General features: G+C 39.1%; 1 protein-coding gene across 1 annotated transcript; it reads left to right on the top strand.

Annotated features, from left to right (window-relative positions):
• Positions 1 to 5,936: 5,936 nt before the first annotated feature.
• On the top strand, positions 5,937 to 12,433 carry emilin3a (elastin microfibril interfacer 3a). Its single transcript, XM_028011676.1, has 5 exons — positions 5,937 to 5,961; positions 6,449 to 6,533; positions 6,644 to 6,763; positions 8,026 to 8,537; positions 9,533 to 12,433. Exons 1-5 carry the CDS (start codon positions 5,937 to 5,939, stop codon positions 11,341 to 11,343), a joined length of 2,553 nt encoding a protein of 850 aa, XP_027867477.1. The 3' UTR covers positions 11,344 to 12,433.
• The last annotated feature ends 2,355 nt before the right edge of the window (positions 12,434 to 14,788 follow it).

Below are 14,788 nucleotides of genomic sequence, written 5' to 3' on the forward strand. Positions count from 1 at the left end.
TGTAACAGGTAGGGTTCCTGTAGTTTCCACAGAAGGGGAGAGTGGCCTTGTAGAAAAACAGAAAACATCGCCTCCACAGATGAATGTTACATTTAACAAAGATGGGATCCAAACTACACCTGAGGAATCAGAGACTCAAGCAGCTGGAGAATCAGCTGAGCAGAACAACGTCTCTGAACCAGAAGAGAGCCCCATGAAAAAGATTTCTCTGTGGAGGCGAATCAAAAAGGCTCTAACTCCCTCATGTCTGCGCCAGTTCAAAGGCAGAAGTAACGTCCGTCCAGCGTAGACATCAATTTATGTCTCCAGAATATTAGAGTTAAAAGGGGAGTGGGGCCATGTGTGGGTTGGGTGGTTGGCGCTAATTGGAAAAAAAGCTACTGTTGTTGTTAATTGGACAATTTAATATGAAAAAGCCAGGACTGCACGGTGGGAAACGTCTCCCTGTGTAGCTGTGGGTTCACTCCGGGTGCTCCGGCTTCCCCCACGTTCAACATCAGTACTCATGTTCATTCATTGTAAGATTTTTATTTCTAATTCTAAACAGACAATAAGACAACCACATTTATTAATTAAAGGGAGATTTGGAAAAAGAAAATGTAAACAACATGGAACAAAAAGAGCCGTTTAGATGTCTAAACCTATACAAATTGGAAATAATTTAGAAAATTATTTATCTTTCTGGGCAAGATATATATATATCTAAATTTATCTATATATAATTTAATTATATATAGACATAGATATCTATCTATATCTACGTGTAAATCTGTGTCTCTCTCTATACATATATAAATCTATATATATATATCTACCTATCAATATCAATCTATCTCTCTTTATATATACATACAAATATATAGAAATAGATATATATATCTATTTCTATCTATCTATCTGTCCATCTATATAGATAGATAGATAGATAGATAGATAGATAGATAGATAGATAGATAGATAGATAGATAGATAGATCTATATAAATCCATATATATATATATATAAAGTGTTAGTGGGGAGAAAATGGCAGGAGAAAAACTGAGTTGTGAAGGTCTCTTACCACCAGGGGGCAGTCTCATTCTGTGTACAGTTCTGTGGATATTACTGGTTTCTAAAACCGTATTTATTTTAGCTGTAGCGTTAAATTGAATCCAAATTATGTGGAAGTCCTGTAACATAACTGGCTGCACTATGGTAACCATGACTGTTTTTAGGAAGGTGAGTTTTCTATTGTTAATAGTAAATATAAATTGACTTAATTTTGACACTTAGAAACAAGAACTCAGAAGTCTAGAGCTTGAAGTCTGGGTTTTTCTGTTTGGAGTTTGCATGTTTTCCCAAGTTTCTTTACATTTTCCTCTCATGGCTTCATCATTTTTATTATAAATACCAAAACCGTTTTCAAATGGACAGTTCTACATAATGAAACTCTACTACAGCTTCAAAAAACTATTTTTTTATAAATGTATGGCATAAAATGTTTTATTATGAAAGCTAAAAAAAAATCTTTTTATATTTGCTTTGTCTTATTTTAAATATACTAAGATATTGGCACAAAAAAGTAGACAAAAATCTTTAGTGAAATGTGTGTTTTTCTGCAATGTGTAACTTGTGGAACCAATTATTTATATTCTCTAACGTTGGATTTTGAATAAATATGCTAAGTGCTGAGTCTCGTACATTTTGTGTGAATTTAAGCTACTGCAAAATAGATCAAGTTGTCAGTAAATAAACAAACAAGAAAGACTGTGGCGACTCTAAGCTTATATGTGAGTTTTGGTGTGATTGTGTACACACTCCTGCTGCCATCTGTCTGTAAGACCACGAAGTGTGCGCGACACTCTGAGTTCCCCTGCGGCACTAAATGAGGTTTGTTCATGCTAACATTGGTCGACTCTAATGACACACCAACGTCTCTGAATAAATACAGTTTTGCAAATTAAAAAAGAAAAAGACAAAAAACCACATGTGTGAAGTTAAACAGGAAACAAGTTTGTGAAATTTACTGCATAGATGTGAACATACTAAAGTCTAAAACAAACAATACGGATATAACAAGCAGGCATCCTGTAAATAAAAACTATATACACTGCAAAAACAAAATCTTATCAAGTGTTTTGGTCTATTCTGGTGCAATTATCTTAGTACACATGAAATAAGACTAAACAAACTTATAGGGAATTTTTCAGCAAGTTATAGGAGCTTGTTTTAATCAATAAATGATTAATAAAAAAAAAAAAAAAAACACCAGTTGGGAAAAATGTCTTGTTAAAAGTGATATAATCTGCAGAGGAGCTATACTTACAAAAAATATCAAGGAATTATTGTCTTAAAACAAGCTCTTATATCTTCCTGAAATGTTACTTGCAGGTTTGTTTTGCATTATTTCAAGTGTACTATCAATCAATCAGGTTTATTTGCATAGCACATTTCAGCAACAAGGCATTACACATCATAGAAACCTCCGAAAGCAGGTAGAGCATCCACATATTGTACTCAAATATGAGCAGCATTACTTCAACTCAAGTAAAAGTAACAAATAAAGCACATTAAAAAAAATTCAAATTTTTCCCAAGAAGTTACTCAAGTAGATGTAACTGAAAAATACCCAACTCTGAAAACAACATACAGTAACCAAATGAGAAACCAGTAACAAATATTACATTTTGTTACATAAGATATTTGCTTCAGAAAGAAACTAAAAATGCTTAGTAAGATTTTGTGTTTTTGTATCTTGCCTCTTGCACTTTTGCTCATTAGAAGTTAATTTAAACCCACTTATAAATTAAGAAGCATTCCCCCCCCCCCCAAAATATTTTTTTTAAAAGAAAAGCAGAATGAAATGTTTGGTTCCTGCTCCGGCTCAGTGCTACAGGAACATGAGACAAAACTGGCCGGTAAGTGTTACCGAAAAGCCGCAACTAAAGCGATTAACAGGCTGGTTCAGAATCTGGAGCATTATTGCTAAACTCAAACTGAAGTAAGGAGTGGGGCAAACAAAAACACGGCAGCCCCTCCATCTGCTGCACAGACTCAAACTTTCACACCCGGCTGGCCTCGCCCTGTTCACCAAGTGGCCGAGCCGAGAGGTCCAGGTTTGTCACGAGCAGCGTGACACGCAGGTGAGCCACGCAGGAACAGTTGGGACTGTGTGACGTCACAGAGAGGAAACTCAGGGTGGGGCCGCCGCCTTCATGCTGCAGAATAAAGCTGGGCTTTGAGCTCTGGGCCGAGCATGGCTGCTTAGCTCGCTGCAGCCTGTATCCCGTCATACAATGGGAGCTTGTTTATGAGTGAAGAGGGCCAGAGAGCTGGAGAATATGTAAACACAAACTGTTTCGTTCCTGAGCTGATTCGGGTGTTTTCAAGAGAAAGAAACTGGTCTGCTTCAAAATATCACAGCTAAATAATGAACACAGGTAGCTTGTGTAGCAGAAGGTGCTAATATTTTGTTGTAATAGTTGTAATGTTGCGTTTCAGTGATCCTGAGAGGTGGGAACTCGGAGCTGGGTTTGACGTGAGACTCGAAGCAACAGCGTCGGAATTTCAACATGGCGGCACCCATAAAAAACATAATTTTAACCTTTACTTTCTATAAGCAAACACCACTTAAAAGTTTCTCCAGTTTAGATCTTGTGGGCGCTACATGTGACATTTATTTTAGACGCACGTTAACACGTGTCTTGTAAAATTAACATATTCCTGCCACATCTTTCTATTGTTGATGTGAGGAGCGGCCATTTTGAAACGTAAAGTTCGCCTTACAGGTAACTGGGAGTAGTTGGAATCGCTTCCTTTTTCCCCATTGAAAAATCCGACTGCGGTGGGCATTCCTGTTGATTTTTCCGACTGGGAAGTCAGAATTTCCCAGTTCCGAGTACAACCGGAACCTAGCATAAATATACTAGCTAAATACCGGAAGTTAGTGTATTTTTTCTGAACATTTTTACACGTTTTAAATTCTTATGTTTTATTTGTTTAATTTAGTTATCATTTTTGTTCAGCACTTTTGTTAGTGGATACTGTTTTTAAATGCTTCATAAATAAAGTTGGTTCCCGTATAAAGCACTTTTATACATTTCTTCACGTCTGACGTCATTGCAAGATAAGATGTGCTGTAGTGCTGTTTATCCGGTGCATACTATACTCATTTGCTATACCTCCATATTAACGTTTAGCAGCCTTTTACAGCTGGGGTCCATCTGCTCCGAGGTTGAAGGTGCTTCAGAGATGGTTTTATGCAAAGTAGTTATTTTAGCAATTATCAATTTGAACCAATCTGTCTTTTCTACCCTGGTTTCTGACATAAACAAAAAGCTGCTGCTCACTGGATATTTTCTCTGTTTCACATCATCTGGATCTGAAAGATGTGGAAATCCCGGACAAGACCAAACCTTGCACTATGGCTGCAGCTAACAATCAATTCAGTAATCAATTATTCTGATGATTAATCAAATAAAAAATTGGCACATTCTGCAGATTTTTTTCATTTAAGCATTTAGACTTTTTTAATGCAATATTATAGATACATTCAAACAACAAATTATTAAATTCATTTTAAATAAGAAAATAAACGTAAAATTCAATAGCATAGCACCCTCAGTGTTTGCTTGATCACTTGTATCTGCAGCTAAAAAATAATTTAAACAATAATATTTTATTAAAATATGTTAACACTGGTATGAGACCCAGTCTTAAATAAGTACAAATTCATATTTTCCAAAATATTGGAAAGATATTTCAGTAATATAAGAGTGATTACTGCATGGCACTAAAATGTGACTAAGTTCAACTTGCTTTTCAGTAGAAAAGGACCTTATTGTGAAACAAACAGGCTGCTGGGCCTGTTCTCTATACTCTGGGTGGTGAACTTACTAAAAGTGCACAAAGACTTGTGTTGTGAATGAATGTGTGGTTTGTGGGGCAAAGCACTCAGGCCTGGGTGTGCACTGTCACGATCTTAAACACAGAGTGTTTGTTGGTGTTTGCTCTGGAGGTTTGCTGTTAAGTCAGGTTTAAAGCTCTCTTAGTGTGTGAAGTTGAAAAGATGTTTCTCAGTTTCTCTAGACAACCTGTAGAAAACACCAACATTACCATCAAGGCTAAATTCATATAACCTGAAAAAAGTGGCAACATGCATTAGAATTATTATATGGTAATTTAAAAAAATTTATTCTACAGGTTGTTCAACTGAGATTCAAATATATCTCATTTACAAGACAGACCTGTTTTGATTTTTTTTAAAAATCTAACTAATGATACATGTGATTGAAACGTTTGACAAAATTAAGTAAGAGAATAAAAATACATCCACAAATCGAACAAGTTTCATAAGTAGAGTTTTTCCTTTTCTAAAAGAAGTTTATGATATAATAGAAAATAAATATTCTTATTTAAAATTCAACCATTGTTTCCCAAAGGTTTTCTGAGAAAAATGTTTTTCTGAAAGATTTTTTTTAAAGTGCTTACATTAAAGGGTTAATTTTTCTATATGCAACAGCAATAAAGTTTTTTACTCATCTTTACCAGGATTGTCAATATCAATGGATGCTTTAAATTCTTAGCATAATTTCATAGTTCTCATATACACTACATGGTTATGCATGCATATATTTATGTGCATAAATTGAATCTGTTTGACTTTTGTGATACAAATAAATCTAATTACACAATAGTAACAACAGCAGTTGTAAAAAAATAAAAATAAAGCGGCTCACAGGAGCTACACTAAACAATGCAACATTTCTGAACTAAAACAAAAATGCTTTATTTCACTTGTATTTTTTTATGTTCAAAAAAACCCTTGAACTTGTCTTTATGTTCCAAAAGCTAAGTATAGCTACAAATTACTCATTTTAAGACAAGGTCTTCTGTTGTGCCCTGAGGATGTGGTGTGTTATTTTTTCCTTCTGACATCATCAAGGGAAAAAGCTAATATGGGTTCAGCCACCGCAGTGACTGGTATATGGAGTATTCTGGGTCGATGTTTAATAAAAACTGGATTTTCTACAAAGCTTAATGGAGGAAAGCATCCCACATTTGAGAATAACTTAAGATTTTGTTGTTTTTCTTCTTTTCATGTGGTTTATTGTCACTCTGGTGTGAGGAGGGCCGGTGGGAGGAGATATGCAGATGTTTTCCAGGGGGCCCTATTAGTGACGTACTGAAGTCCTTCAAGCCCACAGTGGACTGCTGTCACCCGAACACAGTCCACCTCAAACAGCATCAAGTTCAGCAGTTCTCTTTTTATGCTGCTAATATTTCTACTGCCTTTTTTTCCAAAGGAAGATTTAAGTCATTTAAAAATATTTCATTATCCTGAAGTGAAATATCTAGGATTTTAATCGTTTTTTGTCTTCTGTGTTATTTTTTTTCTTTCTTTCAGACTGATTTTTATTTTTTTAAATGATGCATTTTGCAGTTGTGATTGGTTTGTTTTTCCCACTAGTTGAAGCCAAATACTCCAATTTATTCACAATTCATCAGGGGCCCAGTCCACACCGGGAGCAACTGAAACCAACCAGCAGACACAAGTAAGTTCATATCTCTCGATGTTAAATAAGCAGCAGCACATTTTAGGTAAAACTAGATCTGGAATCTGTGTTTGTTTCATTTGTCATGTTTTATGTACACTTTTTAAAAGGAACCACTGTGCCTACGTCATTGAGAAGACGGTGTCCTTCACTGTCCAGGATGGGGCAGCGCCATATGTGAAGGCTGAATACAACAAGTGTTCCTGGGCCAAACAATGTCCAACTCTCCTGTAAGTGTAGACAAAAGCAAAGGGATGCAAACAACTAATCGACTTACGATTAATTGCCGATTAATGGTTTGTTCAATTCAAATCAGTTCCAATAGATAAATAACGTTCACTTAGCTCTTCATTTAGTGTTGTAGTTTGGCCGCCATCCAGCAGAGGGCGCCGCTGGTCATGCTTAAGCGGAGCCGTTGATACAGAATCAAAGATGGCGGAGATAACAGAACAGGAAAGAGAAACGGTCCAAACAGAGTCCGGTGTGGGTTGCAACATGGACTTTATGAGGTTCTGTTTTGATGTATAAACACTAAAACAAACTCCTTAAGTTTCACATCATTATTCAGCCGAGCTGCATGACCGGAGCAGTGTCACTTTATCATTAAAACATTATTGATTTGCTGCGAAGGCGAGGATGTGATGACCGAAAAGCGGGCTGTGTAACAGAAAAATTGTAATATGATGGGGGGAAAACATGAGGGCAATAAGCAAGATTTATTTTGAGAGCTGTGGTGAGTTAATGCACTAAATGTAGCGATGTTTTAACATTCCTTCAAGAGCAACAACAAGTATTCATACTTCTGTATAAATACCTCTGTTTCTCACATTTTGTTCTTTTCATATTTTATCTTAATATTTAGCAACTGTTTTGTTATATTTAATGATATGTTGTTTTTTTCCAGCTTTTTATGAAAAATTTAGTTCTTCCTGCTATGGACAGTCGGTCATCCCTCTTGATAGAAGAGAAAATTCCGGTTTTTAAGAAAATGGCCTCTATCAATCAATCACTAGTCAATTGATAAGATTAATCAACTTCAGATTAGCTCATTAATCAATAACTTGCATCCCTTGCAGCCTGTATTATACTGCTCTGAAGAGTCCACTGCACTGTACCCCGTTTAAAACCTCCTGGTTATTCCACCAGATATTGATTTCTGAACTTAGTTAGAACTGAGTTAAAACATTAGTATTGTTGTTTCTAAATGAATATCAACTTGTTTTCTTTGCATTATTTGAGGTCTGAAAGCTGTTTCATTATTTTGACCATTTCTCATTTTCTGCTAATACTAAATTTTTGTTTGGAATTTCAGAGACATGTTGTTAGTAGTTCATAGAATAAAAGAACAATGTTCATTTTACTCAAACATTTACCTATAAAGAGTAAAATCAGAGAAACTGATCATTTTAAGCGATCTCTTAATATTTCCCAGAGCTGTGTATGAGGCTTCAGCTCTTTGACAAAGTGACTGATAACTCCATGTTTTGCTCAGGTATCGCCTGCTCTACAAGCCGATGTTCAAGGTAGCCCATAAAACAGTGACTGAACTGGAATGGCGCTGTTGTCCTGGGTACTCTGGTTACAACTGTATGGATGGTCACCAGATTTACCAGCATCCAATCAGGATGATGTCACCATTCAAAGGTCCACCAATGAAAGGCCCACAGTTTGGGGGTCCACAGCACGAAGGGCCCAGGTTCAAAGGTCAAATGTTCAAGACTCCACCTATGAAACCAAACCCTTGGAGTCAACCGAAGCAATCTCACATCAGCAGTTTCAGCTCCTACCCACTGCCTCACTTTGGGCCGCCAAAATCCTCGTCTTACTCCGACTCATCCTTTGAGCCTTACCCACCAGAACCTCAGCCAGAACCAGAATACCAGGAGCCACATATTACAGTCGGCGACCCAGAGCACCAGGGGGAATACAACCAAAGACCAGAGGATGTTACCCCAGAGGAAATTGCCGCTCCAACCGAAGAACAGCCAGAGGGGAAGATCACAGGTAACTCAGAAATGACTGATGTAGACGGAGACTTTCTATTCTCAATTTGGGACAAAGAAAAATCTTCTTACAATAGAAACTGTTTGCAACATAATTTTTTTTGTCTTTAAATAACCATGTTTTCTGTATTCTGCAAGGATCACATCTATGCAGTGACCTTTACCAAAAGCTGACTTTGCACACAAAAATGCGTTTAATTCATTTATTAAACTTGATTAAAGCAAGCAAGGAAATATAGATCTTAAATCATGAACTGCATAAACACAAAATTTTACCAAGTATTTTGGTTGAGTTTCTAGTGCAAATATTTTAGTACAATTCACATAAACCAAAACAAACATACAAGTAACTTTTAAGCAAAATATGAAAGTCAATAATTCCTTAATATTGCTGAAAAAATCTTAGTTCCATGGGAAGATTATTTCATTTATAACATGGAAAAATGTCTTGTTGCAAGTGAAATAATATGCCAGTGTAACTAATTCTTTTTAATCAATATTAAGGAATTGTTGACTTAAAACAAGCTCCTATATTTTGCTGAAAAGTTTTAACTTTTCAGCAAAATATAGGAGCTTGTTTTAAGGTACACTTGAAATAACACTATACTAATCTTCAAGTATACTTGAAGATTAGTATAGTAATCTAGATATTTGCACCAGAAACTAGACCAATCAGTGCTTGGAGTGTGTTTTTTTTGCTCAGAAATGACTCAGTTTTGTTCTACTTTTTTCTAATTGGTAGAGAAAAAACATGCAAATTTCTTGTAATAACACAAAGTCCTTTTTAAGTTTTGCATCTAGAATCATTTACATGTACATTTCCAACAACAAACCTGACTACTTTATTAGTTCATTTAAAGCATTGCATGTGTTGTTTATTGACGAGTGGGTACAAAAACATTTCTTTTTGGCACTCAAGTTGTTGACCAAAAGTTTAGACACCTCTGACTTACACATTCTTCCTGAAAATGAGCTTGTCTGATTTTCTGTTTATAGGCCAGGCTCTGGGGAGTGAGACAGAGGAGAGGATATTTAGAATAGAGGAGGACCTGCGGCATCTGAACCACGGTCTGCAGACGCTCAGGGGAACCGTGTCTGGACTGGAGAACAGCCTGAGAGCCTCGCTGAGAGACGATGCCAACAGGATGCTGTCAGCTCTGCTCTCTGCTGCTCCAACGCCTCTTGCTGCTCCCGCTACAGCGTCTAACCCACCCACCGTTGGGTTTGTGGAAATTCCTGCCAGGGATCTCGATATGGAGGGCTTCGATGGCAGCCACGTGTTTCCACACCTCACAGAAATGAGTGGAAGGGTGGAAGAGCTGAGGACAGAGTTGCAGGAGCTCAGAGCAACGGTACAGGGACAAGACGGAGTCCTGAAGATGATCTCAAATAAAACCAGGGGAGGTGTGGAGAGTTTGATGGATGCTAAACTGAGTGCAGTCAGGGTGGAAATACTCGATGGATTGGAGAAACGAGTTGAGAGTGCAGAGGATCGCTGCGGGGAGAAGGTTGGAGCTGAGCGGCGGCAGTGCCAGAGGGATCAGCGGCAGCGGCAGGAGCAGATGAGAGGCGCTCTGGAGGAAAGCATGTCAAAGCTGAGGGACGAACTGGGGAACATCCAGTCACAGATCCGTCCATCAGGTGAGCTGGCAGAAAGAGTCCTGCATCTGGAAACATCCGTGGCAGACCTGAACCGGTCCCAGACGCACCTGAGAGTGGCTCTCAGCGGTCACAAGGACCACATAGAGGCGATGCTGGAGGGCCGCCTTCAGTACGTTGAAGACAAGCTCAACCTGACTGGGCAGATGAGAAGTGGAGATCCTGTGGAAGAAGCTGCAACAGGGCGGAGGCTGGAGGCCAGAATGGAGGCTAAGCTTCGAGACCTAGAGGACCGCTTATTGACGGCTCTAGAGGAGCTTAGCAACGCCACCGCCCCCACTCTGCTGGAAGGCCATGCTGTTCCAACACTGGAGACGGAGCTGGAGTCCCTCCGCGGGAGACTTGAACTCGATGTAGACCGAGTTCAGAAACACCTAAACAACCTGGAGATTCTCTGCTCCTCTCCTTGTTCTCCTGCCACCCAAGGAGACTCTGCTGGGCCGGGTGAAAACCAAGAAGTCGAGCAGAACATAAAGCAGGTTTTAGACTCACAGAACGACCGCTTGAGCAGTCTGAACTTCACCCTGCAGAAGATCTTAAACACCAGAGAGAGGCAGGTAGACGCAGAAAGAGGTCCTCCATTTCAGGCAGAGCTTATGGTTCTTAAGTTCAATGTTCGTTCAGTCAACCACACCCTGATGAGTCTCCAAGACTCCCTGGGCACAGTGGTCCATCAGGTGGGAGAGGCCAACAGCTCCTGGCATGAACGAGAGCTTCGCCTGGCGAAGCAGATGAAGGGCGTGGTCCAGCTGGTCGGGCATCAGGCCTCCATGCTGGGGGCAGGCGAGCGCAGGCTGACCAGACTCAAAGCTGAGCTGCAGGACATGAAGAAGCGGCTGGCGGAGGAGGTCCGCGGGTGCCGGAGCACCGCCATGGTGGTCAAGAAGGAGGTAACTGAGGTTGGAGGGCGTGTTGCCAGTGTGGAAGATCAATGTAAAGGTCTGAATTACCTGGCAGAGGATCTGGAGAGAATCAGGGAGGAGCTGGAGAAACAATCCAGCAGTCTTCTTCTGCAGGTTAATGGGACGCTGTCCAGCCACGCTCAGCAGCTGTACGAGCTGAAAGACGAGCTGAGAAACTGCACCGTGAGGGCCGAGCCAACGAGGAGCTCAGAGACCAAACGAGGCGACACATTCACTCTGAATTAGTTCAGTCGGTAGGGATGTTAATATTTTCCCGCTGAAACCTTTAAAGGTGACCTATTATGCTTCCTTGGACAAGTTAAGATGGGTCTATGGGCGTAAGAAAACATGTTCATCACATTTTTTGCACAAAATCAGTTTTTGATAAACAGATTTCAATGTGGTCAGTTCTCAATATTTTGAGCTGTTTTATGGCCTCTTGTCACTTTATATCCAACTAATCAGCTGCTGGCCACGCATCCCAACTCTACGTTTACACTCACATGTGAAAATGGCTGCAAAGAGATGTGTAATTATACAAACATACATCTTTGAAAAGCATTAGTAGACCCTCCTGCACAACCAACAAGATTCACAAATGCTTTTTTGATCCCAAATGAAAATGAAATGTTTCTGTAACTCATATTAATTCAAGATTCTTCAAAGAGTTACTGTAGATAGTGATGGTTGAATGCAGCAAGTGGATTTTGGATGGTAAGTTGACAATAAAACATTTGCTTTTCCAGCAGCCATTGTACAGCACAACAGTTAAACAAGCTGACCAAATGTGCTGGAACTCCACCTGGGTTGCTAGGTAACAAGCCTAGACTTGGGTTGGGTTGCTAGGAGACCGGGGCTGAGGTTGCTAGGTAGCATGACTTCACAAGGAGGTTTTTGATACGGCTCATTTTCCAGACACCAAAAAACATTTAGTTATTGCTAAAAACTGTTTGGCCTGTTTTGAGAAGCAGTGAAGATTCAAATGGACTTAAAAGAAATGTGCAAATTGTGAATTTTGCATAATGGGTCCCCTTTAAACCTGCACTGAAATAGAAATATTAACATGATATGCAGTGAAAAAAAAGAAGGCAGCTATCTGTGATTGAAATTGTTCCATTCATGACGGTGCTATATGACACATTATTTTTTGCAAACAATTTTTTAGCGCGATTGTAGGATGAATCTGTGAGTGTGAAGCTAACAATCATTTAACAATGTTTCTATGTGTTTTGCTTTTATGTAGAATTTTCTTATGCCAAGGCTATAATATATATATATATATATATATATATATATATATATATATATATATTTGCGTAACAATCTGTTGGATGTTGGGTTTAGTTTGTTTACTTTGACTTTTATTTCTGTGATCCTGATCTTTAAAGTTAATTTTCCTTCAGTTTCTCTGTATCTAGGTGTCGCAACTCTACACCTGTTGTATATCTACTTACCCGTGGAGTATAAATAAGTATAAATACTCTTTTGTTTCAGTCACACATTGTCAGATCCTACTGTTGTCCACACGGGTTTGCTGGTTTCTTCAGCTCTTTATTTACGTCCTCTATCAAAAAAAACTCATCATGAGAGTTTGGTTGTTTTTATTGTATGAATGTTCTTAAACTCCATTTCCTTAAAAAAAATCCAATAAAAAAGTCTGGAGTATTTCTGTTTTTCTTTTAACAATTAGTGAAAAAACTGTAGCCACGCATCATCTCATCTGATGTAACATCGTTATCTTACATTGATTGTACAGACGCCTGCACCAGATCCCATCAGGTCATAATGTAAAGCTAAAAACAAAAGGTGTGTGTATAAATGTAAGTACACCCCATGACTCAATTGATTTGGAAAGCTATATTTGGTATATTTGGCTATACAACTGTAATGGCAGTTTATGCTATGTAGCTTAGCATAAACAGCCGTCCTCCAGTGCAAAGAGAGAAGTGTCGATCTGAATGAGGCGGCTGTTGATGATGATTCAATATGTGGAAGAAAAGTAAGTACATCCCATGAATCCACAAATTTACCCAATTGCTAATGTTTGCCCGTGACTTGTGTAATGCACCATTTTGGCGCTAAGAATGACCAACCGTCCTCCACTGCGAAGAGAGAAGTGTCGATATTAATGAGGCGGCTGTTAGAGCTAATTTAACATGTGGAAGAAAAGTAAGTACACCCCATGAGTCTATTGCTTGTAACACCATCTTTGGCAGCAGCAGCTTGAATTTGGGTGACGCTTCGTGTGTTGGTCACAGGACATGTCGTTGGACGCGGTTGACCCCACACCATCACTCCTTCACCACCGTGCTTGGCAGTTGGTTTTAGGTGTGTTTTCTGGTACGCAAACTAAGCATGGAACTTCGTTACAGAGTTAAACATCTCTATTTAGATTTTAACTGTTCAGCAGAACCACAAGAGGGCAGTGGAGACATATTAGTATGCTTTGCTTTGGTGCCATGAGGATTTATGCTGACAGAAAATAATACTCCAGTGCCTTCCAAGAATTAAGTCAACAGGGACAAAGCTCGCTTGCCAGAAAAATATTACAAATTTGTATTATTGCCAAGGTGATGAAGAAAGACAACCTAGGAGCAGCAGCCAATATCTAATTTCTTCTGGTTACACATCACACACGGCTCTCATTGGACACTGCAATATAGTAAAAGGTGACCTTGCTAATAACCCTTTCCTGTTAGCTCCTGCTCTGCAATCAGGTGGTAAAATGACAGCTTCATGGGAAATGAGTCCACTGTTGTGTGAAAACACTTTATCCCCAGACATGGGCTGCATATTAACTGAGGAAATGAAATAATAGAGGATGAAAAAGAGAGCAGACAGGAAGTGAAAGGCTCCACATTTATGTTGTTTGGGGAGCTGATGAAAAGATGAGCGAGTTTGAGAGGGAAACGTACACCTGAGGGAAAGACACACAGTTTCTACAAAAAGTTAACACTTCACAGTTAAAAAAAAGGGACCCATGATATCTATCTAATTATCAGTGCTCTCTTCTTTGTATTCCCCAAATGTCTGGATTGGGTTCACAGTAACACCAGACCAGACAACAACCCATTAATCTTTGTTTGTTTCCAACAAGACACTTGGACAGAAAGGGCAGACATGGTGAATTTATCTCTCTCTCTCTCTCCTCATGGTTGAGTTACGCTTCCTGCACGACACGCAGAGCATCGCTGACCACCACCTCCCTCCACCCAAATCACAAAAGGCACAGCTGGCACGAAGACAGACGACGGAGGATATTGGAGTAAACACAGGGAGGTAGCTTTTGAAAATGTGAATCATCCTGTATAATGTCCTCTGCAGAAGCTTAAGGTTAAAGCAGCTTTTGTCCTCATTACAGTGATGGCCAGAGAACAGACAGAGTTGATTACAGCTGGCTCGCAAACCAGGAAGCCCAGGAGAGAGTTGCGTTAAATCAAGGACTTCTCCGGGATTTGACATTTTCCAAGGAGATGTTACAAATAAAGCTGAGCTAAAGGATTTATCCTCAGCCTGAAGTTGCAGTAATAATGTCAGAGTTTTAGAAAATAATCCGACTAACTCACTGAATGGATGCAAAGAAGAAGTAAAAAGGAAACAGAGCCACGGCTGAAACAAAACGAGATATTATCATTGTAATAAAGAAATCATAAAAATGTAAAACAGAATAAGAACAGAACCAATCCAAGCA

The sequence above is a fragment of the Xiphophorus couchianus genome, chromosome 24, assembly GCF_001444195.1.
Source record: "Xiphophorus couchianus chromosome 24, X_couchianus-1.0, whole genome shotgun sequence".
Classification (NCBI taxonomy): Eukaryota; Metazoa; Chordata; class Actinopteri; order Cyprinodontiformes; family Poeciliidae; genus Xiphophorus; species Xiphophorus couchianus.